We start from the raw sequence: 18,564 nt of genomic DNA, 5'->3' as shown, positions 1-18,564 counted from the left end.
AATTGCATTAACTAATTAAAAAGTTAACTTAGTTAGTTAATTTTCTAATTAATTTAAGAACTTACTAGTTCAAAATACTGTTAACTCAGCTTTTTCAGCTGATATAAAAATAATCTCTCAAGTTAAACATTTTTTTTGACATTTTTGGTTTTAATGGTTCTATACTGTACATCTGCAACCTTACGATGTTCTATACAAAAATAATCTTTTATTATAAAGTATAAAGTCTATAATAATAGATTATGTTGTTATGTTTCTTATTAAAATAATATTATAGTCATAGATAGGTAGGCAGTAGGCACATATTTTTTATGTGAACCACGTATTAATTTAAAAAAGTAGTTTATAAGACTTTAAGTTAAGGTAATATTTTTTCCATATTAACTTTAAACTTAGCGAGTTAAATTTATTTTATTTTGTGTTCACGTAACTTAACTTTCACTACCTAAGCAAATTAGTGTATCGATTAGTCAAATGTCATAGGTAATACAATGCATTAATACTAAAAAAATTAATCAAGTCATTCAGAAATATTGAAATATAATCAATCATTTTGTTGGCAAAAACACCTATAAGTATATATTTACCTGGTTACAACTAGATAATTACTACAAATTTTATAAATCGAAATATTTATGAGACGTATAGGTATATTGTTGTGCATTGTTTGAAGTGTATGAACTATCCTTTATTTCAGGTAGAGTTCTCTTAAAGTTTCAAGTACCCGATCCTGCCCAATCGAACGTTGCTGTAGGAATATTATAGGAATATATAGGAACAAATAATAATTAATATAGGTATTAATAATGTGACTATGATTTTACGGAAAACCTACCACACACCCACTTTGGACGAGATAAATTTTGATTGTATTGCCGCGATTCTGATGTAAACGAGATGCGTAAGTAGACATAAGTACCTTCTCATAAATTTAGATTATCGTTCACGTAAAAAAAACGTTAGCTAACCGCCGTGTGCTGTACTACGTGTTACCTATGTACAAATGTCCGCGAGATAACTACGATATTATTGTAACATATATTATATTAAGTGCTCGTAAAACGACGCCGTTTACAAATGTAAAATAATGCCACCAAATTCGTCCACCTACGCTTGTGCCTTTAAGTATTTTTAGACATTCCAATGGCCCATAATTTACCACCGAAAAAATGTTGTTTTGATCGTTAAACCGAGTTTAATCGTCGCCCACATTTACCAGTGTTGACTAGTTGATCTAAATTTACATATCATTATACAATATAATTATTAAGTATTTCCTTGTAAAATCAAATATAAACAACGAGGCGGAGTACATAATATTTATATATATATATATATATATACGTATTATCATTATATAATAGTTACAATCCGTACTGAAAATAACTGCAATACAAGTTATAATTAGCGTTCGTCATCCGTAAGCGCCGCATACTTTCTGAATGAGTTCTGTCATTTGTAAATATTATTACACACATCTTCCAGAGCTCGTCGACATTTTAATTTTGTTTTTATTTCCTTGATATTTTCTAGGGCACTAGAGAAATAATAATAATAATAATAATAATAAAAAATCAAAACAAACGTAACGCAAAGACATTTATTTTTTTCACAATCATTATTATATTATTATACGCATTATGCAGACGTCACATTACCGCAGATGACACAATATTATGGTAATCGCACGTCGCATGTGACTATGACAATAATTATTAATTTACTGAAAAAAAACAGAAAAATTGAAATCAAACTACATTTAACTATTTAAGTACATACTTTTAACTACTACTAACATTAATAATAGGTAAAAAATATCACAGTCAAAATATAGGTATTGCTTAAAATGTAATAGTATTTTAATCACTTATTCCTTATAGCGTTACCTATCGTTTGTCTATATAAATTATTAATAACATACGGTTGGACGATTTTTTTGTTTATTTAGATACTATAGAACCGTAATCGTGGTTAACAGTAAAAATAACGAACAACTACGAAACCGATAACAAAACTATTTCACGTATTCTAACATTGCATTTTATATTTTTATGATCGTTTGGGTATTTTAAGATTTATTTTTTATACATTTGATAAAAGGATTGTAAATAAAAAAGAAAATAGTATTATACACTTATAGGCTTATAGCTAACAATTGTTTTAAGTGTCGGCACTTTCCGATTGCGTTAATATTATAATGCTATATCATTTAGTCAATGAGTACTGAGTAGGTAGGTATAAACAGTAAAAAAAATATAAACATAGAATATATATTAAATATAAAATAAAAAACAACAATGTACTGCAGAAAAACGCATTACTTATTGATAAACACGCGTACTAGAAAAAAAAAACAAAAAATGCTTACTATAATATATTTGTGATATTATATAGAATACAAATTAAAATATTATAATATGATTAAAATAGGATGGGATTCACCTTGAGGACATAGCGCATTAATCATGATAATACTATAATATAGGTACCTAATGTAATATGCCGTTACGTCCGATCGTGTTTTGTACAAAAATTATTAAAAATAATGAGCTAAGGCTAATATTAAACTCGTGCTTAAGAATATTACGCTACATAATTCCTTGCCCACGTAGGTAATAAAAATACATCATACCATATTTAAATGTCATATACCTAGTCATATTATAATATTGGAGTTCAAAACTAATCATTTTATAATATTCTAAGTCAGTTATGCACAGTGACGACACTGTGTATCTATGTCAAAGTATTAAAATATATCATATATAAAATAATAAATAAACGAAAAATAAAATATAGTTAATGCTTAATAATCCACACCTACATGAGGGCTAAAAAAAATAACATTTTTAGTGGTGAATATTTGCAATAACGCTTACAACTACAGAGAGCGTTTAAACGTTTTAAAATCGTAGATGCAGAGATAAAATTACAAACAATAATAATTCATAAATAAATCAACGTGGTGTTACAGAGTACAAACAGTCGTTATTGTTTTCAATTAAACGACATTGAACTTGACCGCGATTCGTTTTTATAAATACTTACTATAAAAATAGTAATGTAAAGTATTAATTTTCCGAGATTATAATATTATACAAAAATATATGAACACAAGTTGGGCTCTTGCAGGTTTCTTACGTTACCTATTTATACAAAACCATCAAAACTTATTTTATTACATATTATGAACACTCATCTAAAGTCTAAACATTTAAATTAATAGCTATATAGTAGTATAATAGAAAATGTAACTAATGCGTAATAAACAATAAAATATAATATATTAAACTCGTAAACAATATAAAATTTGTTAGATCATTTTGAGCTTATTATACAATAAATAATAATAGTATAATATATTTTTGGCCCGTACATCTTGGCGATTCGTCATCGAACGCGCATATATCGCATACATAATACGTAATATTTGTTAAATTGCTTAAACACTATGCGACCGCGGCGCCGAGATCAACAAATCTTTCCTTATTACCTATTATAGGGCTATAATAAATATTAAACATTCGGGTTCGTCTCCTAGTCATTATTTATACATGGCCATCCCTTATGGTTGATTCGGAATTTTTCAACACTTGTGTGACACCAAAAAACTATATTGACTATTTGAGTTTGTTATAAATAAATAAATAAAAATGCTCTACATGAAAAGCACCAAGTAGTTCATGATTTTTGATTTGCCGTCTACGGAATTGTTATCCAAAATATTATTACCTTTGAAATGGAGGGATCAAAAATCATTTTGAAATTTGTACAGTATTATTAAATATTTGAATGACCAAACATAGTATAGGTATATTATAGAAAACGCGAAAAACAATAAAATTAAGCGATGATAAGGGAGGGGAACAGACCATTCCGAGCAGGACTTACATACATCGCATGCGATAATTAATATTTACCCATGCTCGATTATAACAACAATAAAATAATACTGTAATCGGCGAAGGGGTTTGTGTCGGATGGGACACTTTCATCGTGCACTGTCGTCAAACTTAACCCGAAGGACATCGATCACGAACAAGCACATTCTACGACGGCCATTTCTTTCCACGTGGTCACCTTCAGCGAGCTCGGGTCCGTCTCGTCAACGTGAATGATCTGCAACCGGTCGAGTTTTCTGGGAGCGCAACACGGTTTGGGCGGAGGCTGAGGGGCCTTTGTCGTGGCTGCCACCACGCTACCACCGCCGTGGCGGACCTTTCTCCGAGACCGCCTCTCCCCACCGGCGACCCCCCCACGGCGGTTGTTGTGCTGTTTCCACAACAGGCTCTGGATGAATGCGTGCCGGGTGGCCGGATTGTACTTTGCCGGGCACCGTCCCCGGCAAAGGCCCGCATCGAACCACTTGGGCTCGATGATAAAATCGAAACCCGGAATGTCGGCAAAAACGACACGCATCTGTTCCCGGCAACATTTGTTCCCGCCGCCGTGCTCGGTCCCGTTGTCGTTTCCCGCAGCCACCGACGTTTCGACCTTGCAGTCGGTCCGACGGACACGGCCAGACGAGGCCGGCCGGCGACGTTTTTTACCACGGCCGCGACTACCGCCGCCGTCTCGTTTTTTCCGATTCGTTTCGCCGGAGCATCGAACGGCCACGGTCGCCGAACGCCCATCGCCATCCACAGCCCCATCCACGAAAGCGTGCAAAACGGGATGTCGGCCGTCATCGGTGACCGTTTCGTTTCCAAAATGGATCGATCCGGCAGCCGTTGCTGAATACCGCAACGACAGTTCCAAGGACGTGGCTGTCGCATCACCACCGTGGTGACGTTTCCGCGGCCGCAACAGGCGAGTGACGTCCACGTCCATCCACCGTCTACCGCCGCCACTCGTGAAGTCGGCGACAAGAGACGGGGTTTCCCGTGATACGGCAACGGCTGACTTTAGCAGGCGACCGTACACGTGGACCCGTACATGAGGGGCGTCCGCGTAGATTCGTGCCACCGATTTGATGACTGTCACGCTGCCGCGCACCATCGTCTCATCAATCGGGAACGTGATTGTCGCAGTGCGCTGCATCACATCACCGTCATCATCTGAAACACAAACACATCGTGTTTTTTTGTTATTAATGTGTGCTTTGTGCGTACTACTGCACTACATGGTAGTTAAAATTGTATGCCATATTTGTTATAGGTACTAGTGTACTACAGTTATATATATAAAGACCGGATTTATATGTTTTTACATATCGTTACTGGGTCTATGCAGTCTTATGAGAGTAAAAAATGTGGATGATTTGTTCAATTCTGAATGCATAGAAAAAAGTTTTTTTTGCATATTTGAGAATATTTTATGGGTTAGAGAATATTTAACTCAATTAGCATATTTTGGAATATTTCGTAAATTGTGAGAAAAAATTTGTATTTATTTTTAATTTTAATATTACACGGTACCCAGAAAAAATTTTTTTGAACATTTACAATTTTTTATTTTATCATTTCCAACTCTTACTAAAGTGCAATAATATTCCATTAGAATACGAAAATTTAAATACCTAATAATTAACTCACTATTAATATAAAATTGAAAAAAAAATAAATTTTAAATGCATACTAAAGTAAATATAATGATGTTTATTGATTATTTTTGCTTTTTTTTTGTATATTTTGCATATTTTAGTATATTTTTTAAATTTTTAAGAGAATATAATGAGAATATTTTAAGGTTTTTCGAGAATATTAGCATCATATTTAAGGTATTTTAAGAAAATATAAATCCGGTCTTTAAGTCTTATATATTATAATATATTATATATATACCATGATATTTTTATCGATTTATGACATCATGTCTCTATTTTTATATTCTATCCTACTATTTATAATTATTTCTTATCTCTTTTACGATTTTATTAAGAAAATACTTGTTGATCTTAAAAGTTATCTATAGAAAATCTTTAGAACCTATCTAATTTGAATCATATTGTTTTGTAGGTTAGTGTAGGAGTACCTATAGCCTAACCTAGTCATGACTGTAATATTTTTGAACACTGAAATCTTAACTCTAAAGAGTGGAAAACTGAAGTCATTGAAGTCGTGTCTTAGTGATAAATATTAATATTATACCAATAATAACTAAATTGTATATTTTAATAAATGTTTTAAAAAAAAAAACTCGGTAATTTCCGGTTTTGCCAACGTTTCACCACACCCCGTAACAAAAAGTCACATACACACAACACACAAATAAAAATCATATTATGTATACCAATATAATACCAATACTTATATACGCCCACATTTAAAAAAAAAACTCTTAGCCGATTGCTTATAATATAAGTCATCAATCAACGGTTTTAGAAAAATGCGACATACATGCAGATATATCGTTTGCATCAAATTTGTTTCTTATAAACCTGAACTGTAATTTAAATTTTTTATACATAAAGACAATACAATTTAAAATTTCAATTAGTTTTAAATAATAAAATAAAATTTTGCGAACCCGGCTATTTCGCCGCAGACGGTTTCACCGCCGCACCGTTTCACCGCAGGCTGTTTTGTGCATGGGTTTGCTCAATTCACGATAAAATTATTTTCTAATAGCTGTATAATTTTTATTTTGAAACAAAAATGTTTTTTAGTCTTATAGTTATTTAAATAGTTAATAGTGCCTTTTCTTACATGGTATCATGTATTATGTAAGAAATATGAATTAAGTCCAATTTCGGATTTGAACGTGGCCCGTGGGAATTACATAGGAGGTCATCAAATATCTGTAATGCCAAACAAAGCAATATAGGCTAAATATTACGAACTACTAATTACATTAAACGGTCAGGCTATTAATTTAATTTTATTAATTGTACATTTATCATTTGCATGTTTATTAAATATCATATACCTAGATAAAAATTTCATAATTCTTGTCAAGTGCCATTAAGCCGTGAACGTATACCTACAAAATATGTTGTTATTTTTTCTTTCTAAAAAGTATTGTTTTTTGGGACTTTGTTCATATTATTATTTATCATGGATTTTAAAATAAAAACATTTACCCCCGGCCCAACAGAGTGCAAGCGCACTGAAAGCGCATGGCTCCACACCAGTGCGCATGTCTATGAGCTGCACATTTATGCACAAACGGAAATTAAAGCTGCGAATTTCAGTAGGAGGGGTGACAAAATGTATCTGATTTGAATTGAGGAATATATCAAAATTTATGTTTCAAAATGATGAGGTGGGGAGGTTAACCCTTCGCGGGGAAACGGTCGCGGCGAAATGTCTGGCGGTGAAAAAGTCCGCGGCGAAACGGTACGGCGGCGAAACAGTCCGCGGTGAAACGGTGCGGCGGCGAAACTGTCTGCGGCGAAATGGTCTGCTGCGAAACGGTCGCGGCGAAATGTCCTAGACCCAAAATTTTGTACTAAACACGAAACGTGTCGAAGAATAATATGCCCTGCGGCAAAGTACCTCTACCTATAATCTCTATATATATATTATATAATCAATATGAGAAAAGTTCCGTTAATATCTGCTGAAATGTCGGGTTAATCGATTTTTTTAAATATATTTTACTATACCAAGCATCATAGTCCAGAATGAGTGCATACACGATGTCGATTTAACACTGGGCGTCGGATATAACCAAAATATAAATTTCATATTATAGAAACATAATAAATAATAATAATACATTTGTACATATTATGTATTTATGTTTTGTAACACCATGGTCATTTCAATTTTGTTTAAAAAATATATTACTCATTAGTTGGATACTGTTAAAGTGTCTGTATACCGTTAATACCCGTTAATCTGTAGGTAATGTATACCTTTAAATAAATAAGGTTAGATATAATATTTAATTTGATAGACAATAATAACAATGAAGATGAAAAATGTAGCACGTGCATAAATAGTGTTCACTCAGAAAAATCAACTATAATAATATTTGCTCACAATTGATTTATTTATAGGTAGGAATTATTATATGCACCTACCTGTGATTTACTACATTATCTTATTCTCTTAGGGCTAATTTATCTTAACGACTTGTCGATACAATTTATTAACTGCATTTTTATCGCGATGATGACCGATGTCGTGCGGAGCTCTAAGTACCTACTTATCATTTATTAATGATAATATTAACACTTAATAAATTTAAAAAAATAGTGAATGTCGAGTTTAAAATATTATAGTTAATCGATTGATTTTAATATATTATGCGTATTCATATTCCATTGTATAATATATACATTAAAGGTATACGTGGATCTATTAAAACATGAAAGAAACCAACAAAATGTAATAATAATTTAAATATCGAACAACATAATTTATTATGATCGTAATGAAAATTTTGACATTGAATACTTAAACCTTAAAATAGCAAGTACCTACGATTCGTAGTTGACTTGATCGATTGATTTTTAGTTTAACCAACTAGTATATTATTTAGAAGACAATTAAAAGTAGTTAATACCTTATCATAAAATTAACCTAAATAAATAAGTCAATAATAAGAGAATACAAATAAAAATGTATTTAGTTATTTTTTTTTTAATTTGTTTTTTGACGAGGCCAGTTGAAAATTTATATAATCACTTAACATCAGCATGCACATAAATGATCGATGTATTTTTATATTTGGCATATGTTTATTGGTTATTGTACACATAGTCTGGATATTTTATTCACGTTGACCGATTAAGAAATTTTCTTACTCAGTCCCTCATATTAACAAATGTGGGTCAGATCTCAAATAAATATTTCCGAGTTTATCCACTTTATAATTTTTTTTTTAAAAACACATTTATACGTATAATTTAGAAATTCCGATTTCACGTTCTTCACTTTACAAATAAGTGAAGAACTTGTTGAAACTCGAAAATAGGCATATACATATTCATTCAGGATCAACTCGTAGGTACTTAAATAAGGTAAATCGTCAAATTGTCATTGAGTACATAGTGAGTACCTACCTATATGGATAACATACGACTAAATATCGTTAACATACGACGATGGTATAGTTACATCTTAAGTATAGGTACACCGAAAAATATAATATTAAGTCAGTAAACCACAAAGGTACATCAAGGACGAATTTTTGAGGCAAGTGATTGGGTACTAATGAGTTATAATAAGTTAAAGTTAAGCTACAAAGTTACATAGAATTTTTATTAAATCCCGCTTCAGTCGTAAAAATTAGGTAACTAAATACATAATGAATAATTATTTTAAATAGAAACCATGTTTTAAATTAACTTATAGGTACTCATTTAAAATAATATAGATAGGTATGTCGAAAAATGTATCTCCAGGAAATAGGTACACTAATATATAACTTTATAATTTATAAGTCTTATAAACCACTTGCGAAACAAATCTAACTTCATAAAATTATATATAGTATATAGTAGTACCTAAGTAAATATTTTTAACGGAATTTTACCTAAACTTAAAACAATTTTTCAATCGGCTAATATAACTTTGAATTCGTTTAATTATATCGTTTTTGAATTGTTTAACTTTAATGACTGGGTTAAAAGTTATTAACTAGCCCAGTGCCCAACATTGCTAATCGTTGTCCATTGATCGAATACGGCCGGACGTAGGCAAAGATAGGTAATGTCATTGGTTATATACTTTTGTATAGATACTATCTATAATCAATGGTAATAGGTCATATACCTACGATAAACGAGTAGACGTACATTATTATTTATGACGTATTACCTGTTGGCAGCCGCGGAGATTCGTCGTCTCTGTTATCGCCGCCGAAGTGTTTCACTCGGCCCCGTACTTGTATCGCGGATACGTCGTGATCGTCATTATCATAACCCGCTGCCATTGTTACATCATCGTTGTCGTCGGGATCGTAAAATTCTGATTCATCCTCATACAATCGCCGGAAATATTCCAAATACTTGCAGTGGAATTCTTCGTTGCTGATGTCCACCTGCGTTAAAGTGAAAAAACCGAATTATTTTTATCTTCCTATTTACATATATATATTATAATGTATTATATTTCTTAGACGCTTGTCCGTGCGGCTTTTTGTGTTTGCCCCTGTCGCTGACGTGTGACTGTTATCTGTCTCTTTCACATCATTATATTATAGTATTATTATACGCGGCACGCATAACCCGACATCAAAATAATATTGATATGTATGCGGTACGCATATATAGAACGTCTACTATGCCGATGTTTTTCCACTGATTTTTATCGGTGCAAGTAATGTACAAGATATAAGTTAAATAGCAATATAATAAATATCACATTATCACGCCATACCGTCTAGGTAGTTACTTTTATTTTTTCAAGTTTTAACTATTAATTAAATATACATAGGTACCTATATTATATGTGTATTTAATCAGTGTATCAGATAACATAGATACGCTATATTATACCCACGCGTGTCGTCTCCGTCCAACAAAATTACACTATACCAAATTTGTGTTCAGCAGAACCAATTATATCATGTTAGCTATATTATATTATTGGAGTATATTTATTGGAGTAAATTGATCTATTATCAAACTTTAAGATAAGAACACTATTTACGGTTGTACCATAGTTTTTTTACGATATTTTTATTTTTAAACGAGTAGGTACCTATTTTAATATAGCTAGTAGTCATACTAATGAAGTATCTATACTAACAATCAACGGTATGAGTCATGGACCCCAATAGAGTCATGGACTCCAATATTTTTACTATAATCCCATAACATACCATAAAAACCAATAAATTAAAATAGAAATAGGTATTTAAGTACACTATAATAAAATAGGTGTTTTGATTTTTGTGAACACTTTTATACCTATTATACTATTACCTTTTAATAATACCCATTATAATAATAATTTAACAGTGTAACTAATGAGACTTCAATACATTACAATTTACATTCATCGAAAGACAATTTTTCAATGAAAATGTAGGTAGGTACCTACTAATTATTATTCGGGATTCAATGAAAAAATAACTCGTTATTTATTAAGCAATAATATAATGTACAAAAATAAGTTAACTTAATAATAGCCAACTAAAAGTAACTAACTCTAAAATGTGTATAAGATAACAAAAGTTACATGAAAATGTAATCATCATCAACTAATAATATTATATCGATGATGATAATATTTTGTAAAAAAAAAATATTGTTTTCTACAAAGACTCTGTCTTGCTGTATCGGTTTTAAGACGTTTTATTCTACTAAAAATCGACCGGGTCGAATTCTAATAAATTATTATATATTGGTTTTAAACGATTTCTTATGTTTTACATGTAGACTGATAGCTTATAAGTGTATGGGTTTGTTGAGTATGTAGAATGTATACTATATATATTGTATATGTAGTTTATTCGTCTGAAACAATTTTGGATCCATTATGTAGGCACTAGGTCGTTTAAATACTATAATAATATATTTTACGGTGATACCAGACGAATTGCGATTATGAATGAAATAACGGAATTAATCTATTTTAACGATTTAGGCATGCCGTGCCATGACGTGTTGCACTAATTATAGTTGTTACGAAACATAATAAAATTATACTCCGTTTAATATGTATACATATTTTTTTTAATTTCATAGTAATATTGTTTTATATGCTTTATCTGTTTTACGGTTGTCCTGCCATATAAATAACCATCATCGCAATAAATAGTTTCGTGTATGCATAATAATAATATATCTTACGACGCACTCGTAATCTCTCCAAAAATATTATAGCACAATAAATTACTTTGTAATTTGTCTTTACTATTGCCCTTTAGTACAAGAAAAAAAAACAAATCAAGATTCCGTATCCTAATACTAAGGTTATAATCGATAGCTGTTTAATTTTGTACACTATTCCATGTATTTCATAAAATTATAGCTTCATAATAACTAATAAAAATAATATGATTTATTTTTTATATTTTAAATTACAGTTTTAGGTTACTATTTGAACTCGTTTAACTTTAAAATTATACGTGATTTCATATTAACGAGTAAGTTCATAAATAAGTAATTCAGTGATTTTTTTTTTTAAATCAATTAAAATATGCATTTCTCAGGTGTCTTTGTAAATATAACGTTCATATTCATATTTGTATGTATTATTTAATTTATGTATCGATTTAGTATTTTGAATAGTAAAAATAATACTTATTTCATTTATATATTAATCAAGACTAGATTTCTTAAATTTAGGACAGTATTACGACATAATGTGTAATTTTATCGTCCAATACTAAACGGGGAAAAACAATTGAAGGTTTTTCAAAAGTATAGGTGCCGATGGATAATAATAATAATAATTAACAATGTCGTTGACGTAACGGGAAAGTTGAAATTAAAATTCTAAATTCCAACGATTATCTTGTGATTGTTTGAAAAACGTAATAGAGATGCATTCGCAACTTATTCATCTATAATTATAGGCATTAAATACATTGTTATAATGTATTGATGGCGAGATTTTTAAATTGTTTCATACATACGATTATAATATAACACATGTCACAAAACTACAACATGTTTATGTCGGAAACACGATTCTTTCTTTAAAAAAATAGTTTTTTTTTTTTTATATTTACATACCTATTCAGAATACGTAATTTATTACCTACCTAATTGGTTTTTTCAACGTAAGTCACAAAGTACAACGCGTAGCGTTTGTATTATATGGTACCTATATATGTAACATATATACTACAGTTTAATAGATAATGAGGAACTTGTATACAAGCCTAAAAATTTCGATTATATTTGTATACACGAATTCCTTCTTAATGGACGCAGTCACAATTTGATTAGGTATATAGTGTAGTAATATACATTATTATGTTATTTTATAACTCGAAAAAGAAATGGGAGAATTCCAACGACGAAGTTAATGTATCGATCGTTATACTATTATTATGTATTGTGCACGAAACGCATTAATGGTATTTGTCAAGAAGCGAAACAAACTATTTTTTTTATCTTTTTAACAATTAAAATCCCATAATTCTTTTAGTTTACGTAACCCGCATTCTTAGATTTGGATGAGTATAATATAATATAATATTATAAATATATTTTTATACTGCGGAAACTATTTATTAATGTTACGATTGTTTTTTTCCTATTAACACTTTAATGATCACACACTCTTCTATCTATAATATGAATCAACGAATATGAATATACACCAATTAAAGATATGTAAAACTAGTAAACTTCACTAATACCTGTACAATGTACATAGATTGTTATATGCAATTTATTAAGAATCCTTGCGTGTACACTGTAAACATAAAAAATAAATATGTATTTATATGATACACCTTCAGTTCTGGGAGTTAAATTAATATTATAAATTATACTCATACACTTGCTAGTTACACAAAATAGTTTCAAGCTATTTATTAAACGTAGGTACCTATAATATTATATTCAAAAATAAAGAAAATTTAATAAATTATTAAATGAATTTAAAAAAAGTGTACTTAGGAAATAATTTTGACTTTTTGCAGTAAATCACCCAACTTCAACGTAGGACTGCGAATATCAAACATACCTAGCTGCCGATAGTTGTAGTCATGGTATTGCGGACAAAAGATAAAGTAACATTTTCGTTTCCTTTAAAATCGAATGGATTATAATGCTCATGTATATTCATTATGGAAACTCTTCTCAATAGGTACCTACATAGTTTCGCTTAATAAGTTACCAAAAAAAAACTAGGGAAGTTACTCTGCTAGTTTACGTAGTAACGCATAATATGTTAAATTTGAATAAGATAATAAATAATTGTAGTATACTGCAGTATACCTACAAAAACCGATTTGAGCGGAGACGGTTTGTCAGGTCGCTCCGCTTAGAATCTAAAAAAAATTTACGTATTATATTTTATATAAATATTTTAGTGCTTGTTCAATGGGTTAATAGCATGCATATTGTATAATAATATTGTAATAACATGTAATGGTAGAGGATTTTCGGTTTTTTTTCGGTTCCAGTTTTATTTATGTGGATAATAATAATTGGTTCATTGAATATGGTTGATGCTGTAAATATATAGGTACATGTATATTGTATTTTTGTCATTCGCCCTTCCGTTAGTTATAACCCATCGTATCATGACTATAGTTTTAGACGACAACGTCTGATGACGTTGATCACTAATAAAATTATTGTTAAAACTGTCATAAATATTAAATACGCACCCCCGTATAAATTGTTATCAAATTATAATGTATATAAATATATAACATTATAAGCACCTATTTATTTAAACTGACATATTACATTATATTATACAATATAGTATGTGCTTAATAACTTATGAATAGTTTCTTATAAAAATAAAATAGCATATTATAGCACGTATAATATCAACATCACTTATTACTAATAATACTGTAATATACTGTAACACACTGTTGACTGTTGACATAACAGCTTTTCTGTCAGTGTTGTGAGTTATGGCTGTTTAGTATAATATATACTAAATACATCGTGAGCAATGTGGCGCTTTAAGATCACTTGTCTAATCATTATCAATTTATACATGTTTTACATAATATTATAAAAACTCTACGTATGTAATGGTCATTGGTCAAATATAAGTAATTTTAATAGTACATTAGTATTTACGTAACTATTAATTATTATTTATTATAGTTGGAATTTTTTTATAACCAAAATAGTAAACCTCAGTTTCTTCAACCCTTTTGACAACTATTATTAGATCTTATCATTTGAGAAATCACATTTTTGCTTACTAACCTAATCTTTTTTTTTTACATTTTGGAAAAAAATATACCTCTACCGATATTTACCTGAACCGGAAACATTATTCTGTAGTTTTAAGAAGCGAAACCGATAAATCGGTACCCAATTTTTCTTTTTAAATAACCCAATTGGAATCTAAGTCGAACAAATCATATAATGGTCCCTGTGTGTAACCAGTGTCATTTAAAATGTCAAAAATTATACAATGTATAAAAAGACACCCACATAATATAACCATTGATTGCGAAACAGAATATTATTATTCATTTTAAATATATTTATCTTACCTATATATACTTTCCAATCGTCAGATCGCCGTGTGCAATCATTGTTTCATTACTGTTCACCGTATAGTCTGTACATATAAGAGGCACCTTTATAATATTATATACCTACTAATATGCCGAGAGCCAAGGCGGAACGCTTGTGAGTATACCTATTCTATGATATATATCTATATATAAGATGTCCCCTTACTCGCGTGTGTCAAACATGAGTGCACGTGGACGCGTATTTAAAATGTAATATATTATAATACAGTAAAACGAGAAATACGTGATTACTGATTAACATCGACTATATTATATCGGCCACGGATTTTAATAATATAATAATGTACTAATTTTATAGTATACCTATCTGGCATCTGCCTACCAAACGATTATCTTATAGTATATTATGCGACGTCGTCTATGCTATGCGGCGATTTGAAATTTCTAATCCTAGATTAGTTTATTAGTTTATTTGGGAGCGTAAAATTTATGACCGAAGCCGCCGCCGCTTAAAAGTCATTGAAACTGAAAATTATTAAAGAGAAGCGCGCGTATATATAGTGTTAATACATTAATACCTATATCTATATAATACCTGTATAATATATATTATATTATTTATACCTATACCAATAAACAAAAAACGGATGTGAGCTGATACGTTTTAGATCTCAAATCGTATATAATATATACGACATACGTATAACCTAACTAGCGTCCAATGGTCGTATTCTTATTAACTAGTCAAGAAATTCAAGCAAGAGTTAATATGTTAATTTTTATTATTAACATTACGATATACTTTCTACGAACTAATAAATTAATTTTACTAATTTATATATTTATTCAATTTTATAAAATTTAAAATTTTTCATCATAATAATTTTTTGTGATATTTAGATTTGTTTAAGCCCAATTAATAATAATTAACAAATATTAAAAAAAAAAAATTATTGATACAAATGACTGGCTAAAAAGTAAAAGTAGAGACGATTATAGACCAAACTGCTACCATGTTCTATAATATAGATTCCACAGAAGTACATGACCATAGCTCACGTGTAAAACATTTTCAGATGATTCAATGAGACGACTCGCTCAGAGATCATCCTACTGTATTCATTAAAATCTTTGTAAATATACAATGTTTAATTTTCCTGTTTATAAGCATTATTTTGTTAATCTGTACCAAACAAAAAAGAAAAATTCCCCTCATAGAAATATAATTATAAAAGATAAATGTATAAATATAAAATTCTAACCACCCGTGGTAACAGCACCCTGGAGTTCCGTTTCAACCATTAAATATGGCTAACCACCGGCTGATAAATCTATATATTATACTATCGTTTAACCTATAATCCAAAAATCTTCTTTCGTTTTGCGTGGATTGTAACATGGATATAAAACCTATGTATTTTAAAAAAACAACCAAAAGTCAGTAAGCTGGCATCGGCCTGTAGCAACATCAAACATAATACTCTATGGTCATTTTAAAAAATCATGACATAATCCATAGGCATGTTCGTAGAACCGTGTCAAACCATATACAAATCGTATGCATCCCTATTACGACTATAGAGTTATAAATTATAACTTTAAGTGCCTATTATTATTATTTTGTACACGATGATAACAAAAACAGTCGTGATTCATGATAAATTGACTCAAGAAATTGTATTGCACATTTGTTTTATTTTTTCATTCGTTAAATACCAGACTATATTACACCCTGAGGCTACTGTCTCTCTTCTTACCCCGTAAAAGCGGACCCATGTAGATACGCGTCCACGTAATACCCACGTATCCGTATCATGATGTATAAGTATTGTAACAATAGTGTACCCAGTGTGCCATATTTATAGTTTATGTATGATTATGTTGCTAGTGTAGCACATTTACTGCCCTCGTTCAGTTCGTTGTAAATACTTTTGGACATATTTTTCATATCAGACCTCCTCTTCTTAGTTAAAGACATATAATATGATATATATACATCATAACGCAATGCAATTATAAGCATGAAAATCAAAAGTAAATATTAGGTAGCATGATGAGTATATGAAACATTATGAAATATTAATTTAGTACCTAAACTTTGCGGCTACGCGATACATAATTTTAAAGCCGCCCCATCGTCACACTAAAACCTCCGAGAAAAACATGTCAATACAGGTAAGTAATATTATTCTACCTTGGTCATGTCCGGTAACTTTTCCAGTTTCAGCCCTTTGATTATGTTACGTCCCAGTTCAGTGAGATGGACGTGCTGCTGCTGCTGAAGGTGTTGCTGGTGTCTGTCGTCGTCGGCGCACGTCACCGCCGTCATGAAATCGGCAAGCCGAAGGACGATCAAAAGCACGGCGAATCGGACCGCGCGGCCGACGACCGGCACGTGCGACCACCAGACGTCGGCGCTGCCCATCATAATATTATTATTTTATGTTACGAGGCGATCGCGGTAAGCACGCCGTCGAGATGTACCGTCCGTCCGCCAATGCGATCAGCTTAAAATGTACAACAATAATAATCGATGCGGACGGTGTTTGTGTTTCGCGGGTAACAGGTCGTATTATTGTATACGACCACGGTCCGGGAAGCGATGATGATGCACGCGACCGCGGTCCGGGGCTATACGTCGTCTATAGCTGCGTGCGCGGGCGGCGAGAGTGCGTTATTCGTTCGCGGAGGATCCGGTGTGCGTGGTCGGTTGCTCGCGACCGCCGTGCACGGTCGTTAATGCGGACTGAACGCGTGCGACCGACGGACCGCACGTTTTATACGCCGCGGCGTCAAAGTACGATTACACTATTATTATTATTATTATTGTTGTTGTTGTTGTGGTGGCGGCTAAAGTAGTCGTTTTACACTACCGGCGCCCGCAAAGAAGAAAAGTAAAATAAATAAATATTATTAGACACGAGGCACACGCGTCTGCACGCACTGGCATGCACGCACTCGATCACTGCTCGTTCACCGGCCGTCGCCGCCGCCGTGCGATGAGGTCTCGTGACGATTCGGTGTGACGACGATGACGTATCGTCGTCGTCACTGCGCGCGGGTCGCCTAATTAAATTGTTTCGTCAACGGCCGTACATATCGATAGAGAATGCAACTCGAGTGCGTGTGCGTGCGTGTTCCCAGGTGGGACACTCCAGAAAGTCTCCATTACCCCCTCTCACCACCTAAACTCAAGAGCGATGCGTCTGTTTGTAGTTGTTGTTTGTCATATTGGTACTTATTTTTATTCGTTTCGGTTTCAACGATACGCGCGCATTACGACATAGCCGATTTGAGGAGGCATAGGTCCATCGCCACCACCAATCGATATAATTATTACGAAGGTATCGGTTTAAAGTTTACACAAAACGGACACGTGGGCGTCCCTGTCGAGTTTGTCGTACGCACCGAGAGACTAAGATTTCTTGCTCGCCATAAAATGAAAATATTCTTGGTATTATGATTTATGATATAATATTATACAAGTGTGTACATTATATTGGTAGAAAATACGAACGTACGATCAGTTAAAATTAAAAT

General features: G+C 31.7%; 1 protein-coding gene across 1 annotated transcript; it reads right to left on the bottom strand.

The window, feature by feature from the left end:
- Positions 1–1,586: 1,586 nt before the first annotated feature.
- On the bottom strand, positions 1,587–18,325 carry LOC132936694 (bone morphogenetic protein 3). The gene is made up of 3 exons (XM_061003459.1): positions 17,219–18,325; positions 9,708–9,930; positions 1,587–5,057 (listed from the first exon to the last, which is right to left on the bottom strand). Exons 1-3 carry the CDS (start codon positions 17,450–17,452, stop codon positions 4,033–4,035), a joined length of 1,482 nt encoding a protein of 493 aa, XP_060859442.1. The 5' UTR covers positions 17,453–18,325; the 3' UTR covers positions 1,587–4,032.
- Between the last annotated feature and the right edge of the window lie 239 nt (positions 18,326–18,564).

This window comes from Metopolophium dirhodum, chromosome 1, assembly GCF_019925205.1.
Source record: "Metopolophium dirhodum isolate CAU chromosome 1, ASM1992520v1, whole genome shotgun sequence".
Taxonomy (NCBI): domain Eukaryota; kingdom Metazoa; phylum Arthropoda; class Insecta; order Hemiptera; family Aphididae; genus Metopolophium; species Metopolophium dirhodum.
Note: the sequence above shows the minus strand (reverse complement) of the source record. Positions and strands in the feature narration are given on the sequence as shown.